Consider the following 9,320-nt stretch of genomic DNA (forward strand, 5'->3'; position numbering starts at 1 on the left):
GTTGTTCAGGCCATTTGGGTAAAAATATTTATTGGGCTGGACCAGTCAAAATCATCTGGACGACACCCCAAATCAACTGGACGAGTCGTATACAAACTCTTCCCTGAATCGTTCCTAAAATCCATTTTCCATAATTATCCAGCGGCCACTCCTACATATCCCATCCGGAGGTCGCGCAATTTTTCTGTTATCTATAATCTCTAGTCTCCATCTTCCATACAAATTCTTCAGCTACTCTTGTATATATATATATATATTCAATTACAATTTACAAGTTCTGCTATCTGCTCCCTCCCCTAACTAACAACAGGTATGTTCTTATTCTTATTAATTTAGGTGAGCAAAACTATTATGTTTGTTGTATCATATGATATATGATTGTTTATAGGAACTAATTTTTCAATGTTTGCGATCTCAAAATTTTGCATCAGACGAACTTCCTTGCTGTGAACTTGGGAGTGGTGTCCCTGCTATCAACATTTCGGTTGCAAACAAGAGAAAAGGTAATTGCTTAGGTTCTCTTAACCAACCCATTCTTATAAGATGTTTTTACTTGATGTAGGATGCCTAGGTATTTTCTCTTTAGCAATTATTTGAGCAACTGGTTATTATATTCTTTTAAGACCTTTTGTGATTTGTTCCTTACAACATACTCGGGTTTTATAAGCTGCAAAATTAGTCAGTATGATAAAAAGCAACCCTGCAGGCAGCCTGTATTTCAAAAAAATATTAATTAGCCTTATTTATAGGAAAGAACCATTTAAACTTTAAAGAAAAAAAGGGAAATCAGGCAATCTGTTAGATGTCTATGAGCATTATGTCTTTCTTTAAGATATCAAACTCTGGTGCAGTTTAGAAGCAATCAATATTTTGTCAATAAGACTCTTATATTTCTTTAATACCGACTCTGAAATTTCCATAAGATTCACTTTATCTTTGTTGCACATTGTGTGTTTTCTGTTGATTTCAGGATTATCATGAAGTTGAAAACCAAGCATATTGGTCAGCATATGATACTCATTGCCGGTATGTGATATTTAACTCAATATATTCTTATAGCACTTTTTACTGCCTCTATGTATTGAATGAACTCGTATGTTCCTTCAACTATGCAGTGTAATTATATCGTGAATTTGTGATACTAGTGTTGTATTATTAATTTACTAGCTTAAATTATTTTGCTGATTTGGGTTTTAAGCTAAAAGATAAAAAGGTTAAATCTTGATCGATGATCTTGAGTTTAGAGTGAAACTGGAGAATGGGTTGAATTTCTTGTAGGTGATTAGGAATGGAAATAAAACAGCAGTAGAAAGCTTCATGCTAGCATTTGAGAACATTCCTGTGTCGTTATACTAGATATTTAGCCCCTATAAGAGCCCTATGTAAAAGAACCAAAAATGAACCTAATAGCACATCTACAGGTAAACTAGAAAATTAGATATTGGGTGATAACTTGGCCTGACTAAGTGTACTAAGCAGTAAAACAGCTACAGTCAATAAACAGGTTGTCCGCCCAGATGTTAGTAACACAAAAATGAGAACATAAATTGCACACGGCATCACTTGGTGTACAATGATCTCGGCTAGCAGTGTTTATAGTTAAATCAAGGAAAAAAGTATTTTCCTATAAATTTATGTAAGCATTTGGATACATAATTAATCAATCATAACAAGCGGTAAAACAATAGTAATATATGGATTGAATTGATCATCACGCAAACAAATTACAAAAAGAAGAAATAAAATTTTAGTAAACCTTGAGCCATGTTTAGAATTAGTGTTTTAGAGTTTTGTTGTTGATGAATCTTGATGATGGTAATTATATATTGATAGTTATAGTGTAAGTTTGTGAATTTTCGGTAATGTTACTACAGGGGACTTGTCTGTGATTTCCGTATAACTTATCACTAGTACTGATTTTGATGGCAACATCACCATCTCCAAACTCATCATCACCTTCTTCTTCTGTTGACCTACCAGTAATCACCCCCTTAATCACCCCCTTGCCCCTTTTCCCAATTAAACCATTAACGTTGATAAAACAGACATGATCCTCGGGTTATTTGTACTATATATATGTTAATGACAGAAGAGGCTATAGAAATTACAAACATTATTTGTACTCTATATTTTACTTTATACCCTGTGTGCAGCAGTTACTTCTGCCTGTCATGCTTCCCTCTGTGTGTGCAATATATAGGAAGTTTGATTGTGCGATACTTTTAACTATAAATTGTTAAGACGCTTCATGTGCAAGTATATTATTTTATTTTTTACTTTTTAGGTATGGACCAATCAAACAAAAGCCAAAATCAACCCAATGAAATACAAAAGAAAGGAAAAGTATATTGGAGGGGCGAACAGTTAACAAAAACATTTCTTGAATCATGCATTGAGGAAGTTACTGCTAATGGTAGGTTAGGTAGCAATCTAAAACCACACTCATGGGTAAAAGTGGGAGAAATTCTAAAGAGAACTCATGACTTTGAAGTTGATGCGAGACAAATGATAAATCGTTATGATTACTTAAAAAATAGATATGTTGCTTGGTGTCAACTCAAATCCAAGACTGGAAATCACTATAACCCGGTGACTAACTCATTCAACTTTACTGAAGAAGAATGGGATCAGCTTTGTAAGGTAATTCTTCCAAAAATAAACTTAATTAAATTCAAGTAATTTTATTTTGAACAAAATCTTTATACTACATTTTTGTATTCAGGGAAATAAATTTGTAGAAACTTTGAAATCAACCCCTTTGAGTTATCCTGATCTTTGCACCCAGCTTTACGATGGAACTGCTGCCACAGGAGTTAGTGGTTGGGGACCTAGCTCTAAAAGGAGCAGGACAATTGACATAAATGATGAAAAAGAGATTCCTGATATCGAAGAAATTCAATCAAATCCGTCAAATAATTCAAATGCTCCAAATCTCGATCATGAGGAAACTCCAAAGAAAAAAATTAAAGCAACATGAAAACTTGCTAAAACCACATAATTTGAAAAAGAGATGACTAGCGCACTAAAACTTATGGTTCAAACTAATAGTGGACCATCACTTAAAGAGTGCAAAGAGAAGCTGAATAGCCTAGGATGGGGAGCTACAAATCCTCTCCACCAAATGGCTCTTGGGATATTTTGTGAGAGTGCGAAATACAGGGAATAATGGATGCTTCTTGAAGAAAATGAAAACGAACATTGGGTTAGAATGGTGTCGGGTAAATTAGGATTTAATACGTAGTTTATCTCTTTGAAGTCATTGTTTTATTTGCATCTTGAAACTTGATATTTTTTAGCGGTAGTGGATGTAGTTTTTTTTGCATCTTGAAACTTTTTCTTAGTTGTAATGCATGTAGTTTCTTGAAACTTGGATTTAATGTGTTTTTAGTTATATTTTTTGTTAATTTGATATGTAGTCTTTACTTATAGTGTCATTTTCATTATTTAGGCTAGCAATGGAAATCCAAGATCAGCTTTTGTGTTTGATGATTATGTATTGTTATCTGAGAAATTTGCGCTCGAGAAGTGTGCCAAGAATAAAAGATAATAATTCAATTTTGCCTGGATATGCTTATACATCGGAGTTGTTAAATGGTTCTAATACCCAGTGTCAAGATATGATGCGCCTTTCTCGTGTTGCCTACATTGAACTTTGCAACCTTTTTAAAGAACGTGGTTGGGTTCAAGGTAGTCGATATTCAACAGTAGAGGAAAAAATAGCTATGTTCTTGCATGTTATAAGCCACAATGATCGCTTTATAAAGATTAAAAATAGATTTCAACACTCCACACAAACAGCACATAAATATTTTCATGAGGTTTTGAATGGAATGATGGAGTTTGCAAAGGAAATTATAGTGCCTACATCAAACTCAAATATTTCAAGGATACAAAGAGAGCTGCTAAAAAAATTTCCAGTAAGCATTGATTCATTTTTCAAGTTTCTCGAGTTATTTTTTAATAATTAAATGTTTAATTCTTTATTAATTTTTAGTGACACGTTTAACATGTATATTTTCTTTGTTCTAAGGGGGCAATTGGAGCACTTGATGGTACACTTGTTCATGCAATCATTCCAGCCGACCAGCAAGCTCGATATAGAGGCCGAGGAAGAGGTGATTGTTATCAAAATGTTTTAGCTGTATGTGATTTTAATATGATATTTACATTTGTTTGGGCTGGATGGGAGGGAGTAGCACATGATTCCAGAATATTAACAGAAGTTGTACTTGATCCGTATTCCGGGTTTCCAGTTCCTCCACCAAGTATGTAATTCCTTATCTTCTTACTAAAGTCAAAACTGAAATATTTTAAGTACATTGTACATTATATAACTATCATATTATACTTCATATGACAGATAAATATTATCTTTGTGATGCGGCATATACAAATACTCGTGGATATTTAACCCCATATCGTAATACAAGATATTGGTTAGCAGATTTTCATCGTCAGCGTGCTTTAAGTAAAGAAGAAAAATTTAACCATGCACATGCAAAATTAAGAAATGTTATCGAGCGTGCTTATGGTGTGTTAAAGGCAAGATTTCCAATCCTCAAACAGATGGCTCCATATTCATTCTCTACGCAGCGAGATATTGTGATAGCTTGTATTGCAGTTCACAATTTCATAAGAAAGAAAAAACTAGAAGATGAATTATTTGATCGATGTGATCAAGCTTCCTTGTCGGATAGTGATGGAGAAGGAGATGAAGAAGATTTAGAAGGACCAATGAATGACACACAGTGGGGATCTCAAGCCACACAATATATGAATGATCTTCGTGATCAAATTGCTCAGAAACTTTAAGAAAAGTTCTTGAAAATTTTATAGTTATGTTTTTTCATTGAATAATTTTTAAATTGTATTAGCATCGTTAAGTTGATTTGTCATTTTTCAAAATTATTAAAAAAAACACTCTTTTGGTATCATTCAGTGATAAATAGATACGGTTTGTCAAACAATATTAATCATTCAGCAGGGTGTAATAGTAAATTACTACTATCCAGATAAATTTTAAAAAGAAATTAACAAACAGCATGAATCATTTGGGTGTTCAGAATAACCATTCGTTCAGATTGTCCAAAAATTTTACTGGTTCAGCAAATGTGATTCAGATTTAACAAATGGGCCCTAAGAGTACATATTATTTTATTTTAGATGGTATAGTTATTTTCTTATTTTAATTTTGATTTATCATGAATCAGTTGTATAATTTTTTTAGCCCTAATGAATAGCATGTATTGATTTATTTTAGTCTGACGCAATTATACTAAGGAATCATCTCTATTTTCATTTTATTAAAATAGTTTTGAATATTATAGAAATTAAAAAAAAAACCATAATTATATAAACCCTAATATTTTACACACGGATCTGCAATTAAATTTTAATATTTTGGCTATTAGGGTCGAATCTCAGTTATCCCACAATCCTAAGCCTACATTATACCTAACAATGGTAGACTTCAATTTTTATTTTAACACTGATCAATAATATAAGAATTACCTTTAGTTTGAATTTAATTTTTGTTTTAGCATAGATCAATAATATACATTATTTTGTTTTAGCCTTAGACCTCTTATATCAACCATATAATTACATTTAGTTTGTTTTTAATTTTATTTTAGCTCTAGTTAAATATTATTTTATTTTAAGCCGAATAGATAATATATTTTGTTTTATTTTGATGACACAATATCGACCAACTTATTATGTTGTAGCCCAATTTGATAAAATCTTTTTTAGCATAATCGGTAATATTTATTATATTGTTTTAGCCTCAGATAACAAATCTTGGTTTTAGTCTCAGACCGTTATGTCAACTAAATCCACCTAATTATATTTAGTTTTTTGTTTAATTTCATTTTAGCCCGAAATGAATATTATTATGTTTTAGACCGAATTGATAATATGTATGATTTTATTTTAGTCTGATGATATTTTATTTGTCAAACGAATTTACTTTCAATTTATTATATTTTAACTCGTTTAATTTTTTTTATTTTAGCGTGATGACATTATATCGACCAAATAGATATGCTTTCAAATTTTTATCAGTCTTCATTATTTTATTTTAATCAGAGGATGCAAATCCAACTAATTGTACATAATTTACTGTTATTTTTATTAGGATTGGATCAATAGTATAATTTTATTTAATATTTTATATATTATTTTGTTTAAGTAAAAACCATTAGACATAATATAATTCTATTTATATTTATATAATTATATTGTGAATAGTAATCAATTTATCAGAGTGTTTTATTTTAATTAATACTATAATTACGCTAACCAAACCAACTACCAACCAATCTTTCATTGTTTCGTATTTAATAAAATATTACTAGCCAATAACCCGTGCGGTGCACGGTTGTTTTAAATAACTATAATCATATTTTTTAATTTTAATATTTATGATTTAAATTTGTTATATTTTATTAATTATTTTATTTTTAATAATTTTAACATAATAGGGGAAATCATCTTTAATTCGATTTTAACCTTGGTTTAGCCTTCAGTTGTACACATTCTTTTGTTTTAGCCTAAAATACATTATATCGACAAAATCTACGTAATTATATTTAATTTTTAATATAATTTATTTAATTTCAGATATATTATATAATTTTTTAACCTTAATAAAAGTATATATATATTTCTAGTTGTTCTAATTATTTTTTAATTTTAATTGTTTATCTTGGATTACTATATAAATTTATTTTAGCTCGGAGGACAATATATATTATTTTTTATTTATCAAACCCTATCTTACAAATTAACGAATAGTGTCCAGTTTTGTTTTAATAAAATAATATTGTCTCTAGTTTCGTTTTTATAAAATAATATGGATATTATAGATATAGAAGATTTTTTTTATTATGTAAGACCTTTATATCAACCAAATTCAAGTAATTATTTCTAGTTTGTTTTAATTATATTTTAGTTCGGTTTGAATATTATTTAATTTTAGCCTGGATAGGTAATATATATATATTATTTGCTTTAACTCGATGTCATTATATCAACCAACGAATTAATTGTATTTAGTTTTAGCCTGGATGAGTACTGTAATTATATATTATTGTAAACCGCACAAGTAGTATTTATTATTGTGTTTTAACCCGATATAACAAATCAACTAACTATATTTAATTTTTTTATTTTATTTTAACCCAAATTAGTATAATGTTGTTTAAACATGCATGAATAGTGTATATTATTATCTTCTATACCGGGTTGTCATGCCTACCAACCAATTATTCTAATTATAATCTTGTTTTAAATCGGTTCAATAAGATAACTTTTTTGGCCCGGTTGGCCCGGGGATTAGTACATATATTTTTTGAGTTGCCAAACTAAGGGTGACCAACGACAACAACCAAATTTTTAATATTTCGTCTTTAATATAATAATATAAATAAATAGATATTATTTTGTTCCTGCTAGAAACCTTTATACATATTTAATCATATTTGTATTTATATAATTATATTGCGAGTATAAATTTATTAGGAATGGTGTTTTATGTTAAATATAATTACAGGTTTAGAATTACCAAAATAAAGGTAACCAAACTTTTAATATTTTGTTTTTAAGATAATAGTACACGGTGATAGATAGATTATTGATACTGGTATATATTCGTCCCAAATAGTCACGTTGCAGGAGTACAGGACTCTCATCGGGGTATAAATTTGTGTATTGTTTTACTGTTAATTAGTTTCTTGTTAAAATCATTAAAAGTTAAACATGTATTCCTCTAGGACGAGAGCAGAGCCAAGTTCAGGGCAATCAAGTACGTTAGGCTCAGCGCCGAATTTGCCTGTTCCAAAGTCCACAAAAACTGTTGCAAACAATCATGTTCCTGAATCAATTTCCACTCATACGAGAACGGCTGAAGTTATTCATCGTTCTCCGGAAATTCGAACCAGCATTGATAATGCACCTACGTTTGTTGTAAAGAATACTACAACTGGGAACCCTGGTTTCCCAAAACCTTCACAACATTACCCTAATTCGTTACTCCTGGTCGATTTCCGCTTTCTCCTGCTGCTAGTCACAACAATGCAAAGGCAAAGCCTGATCCGGTTAATAGGCCTGACTACGTTGCTATTGAGTTGCTAAAATTAAAATACCTGTCAGAAACTAACATATAGAGCATATTAACAAGAGATGAAGTGATAGCATCAAAATTGCTAATACTACCTAAACTTGCAGAATCAAAAGCATAACCTATGGAATCTAACATAGCAGAGACATCTTTATCAGTGTGTGGTGTCATGGCATTATTCTCAGGCAACTTAAAGCAAGATTGTAAATCATCACAATTAATGCAATAGTCCTTACCTTTGAGAGAGAAGGCAATAGTCATATCTGTGGAGTTGAACTCTGCAGTTGTCCAAATCTCCTCAATCACCTCACAGTAGATGGTTGGGGCTTCCAGCATTGCATAGCTTAGTTTGCAGTTTTTGATGAAGTCCGTCATCTTGTGATAATCAGAATGGGCTTCATTCTTTTCAACCAAGGCTATAAAATTATTCTTCTCATAAACAAATCATATTTGAGACATAATTTTGACTACTGGTGCCATTGTTGTGAGTAGAGGTTGCAGAGAAAAACTTGAAAATTTAGAGAGAAGGAGAATAAGAATTGCAAGAAAGCGTAAAGTGAGAATAAGAGTTCAATTGGGCTTTAATACTTTCTTGAATTAAAACGTAAATAAAATGATTAAATGATACTTTTAAGTAAGTGATAGCCGTTCAAGAATAAATAAAACTGTAGAAATTCTGAAAACTACCGTAAACATAAATACATACAACACTGTATATATGTATCAACGGTTGAGTAAACGAATCAACGGCTGTGACTCACTTATAGTAACTGACGTGACACATCAACGGATAAGGTAAACAGTTATCCGTTGATGAACAACACCATTTTATCCGTTGAAGGATAAGATTACCAGAAATGTGTTTGTCTTTCAACGGATAATGAATATCCGTTGATAGAACAATTTTGGCTTTTAACGGATAGAGAATATCCGTTGATAGGATAAGTCTTAATTAAAGCCAACTTTGTTCTTGCAGCAAATTTCATTTCAGGCTACAAGACAGATTATATAGATGACATAGATTATGAATAATTAAGCATACCTAACTCACTTACTAATCTTGTGAATGTTGATTCATTAAGTGGCTTGGTAAATATGTCTGCAATCTGCTTTTCACTTGGAACAAAATGAAGTTCCACTGTACCTTTCATCACATGTTCCCTAATGAAGTGGTACTTGATATCAATGTGCTTGGTTCTTG

General features: G+C 30.8%; 1 protein-coding gene across 1 annotated transcript; it reads left to right on the plus strand.

The window, feature by feature from the left end:
* The first annotated feature begins 159 nt into the window (after window positions 1-159).
* Window positions 160-4,885, plus strand: LOC141687308 (uncharacterized). The gene is made up of 5 exons (XM_074492540.1): window positions 160-503; window positions 971-1,026; window positions 3,449-3,917; window positions 4,031-4,265; window positions 4,361-4,885. Exons 3-5 carry the CDS (start codon window positions 3,456-3,458, stop codon window positions 4,810-4,812), a joined length of 1,149 nt encoding a protein of 382 aa, XP_074348641.1. The 5' UTR covers window positions 160-503; window positions 971-1,026; window positions 3,449-3,455; the 3' UTR covers window positions 4,813-4,885.
* The last annotated feature ends 4,435 nt before the right edge of the window (window positions 4,886-9,320 follow it).

Source organism: Apium graveolens, chromosome 9, assembly GCF_009905375.1.
Source record: "Apium graveolens cultivar Ventura chromosome 9, ASM990537v1, whole genome shotgun sequence".
NCBI classification, from domain to species: domain Eukaryota; kingdom Viridiplantae; phylum Streptophyta; class Magnoliopsida; order Apiales; family Apiaceae; genus Apium; species Apium graveolens.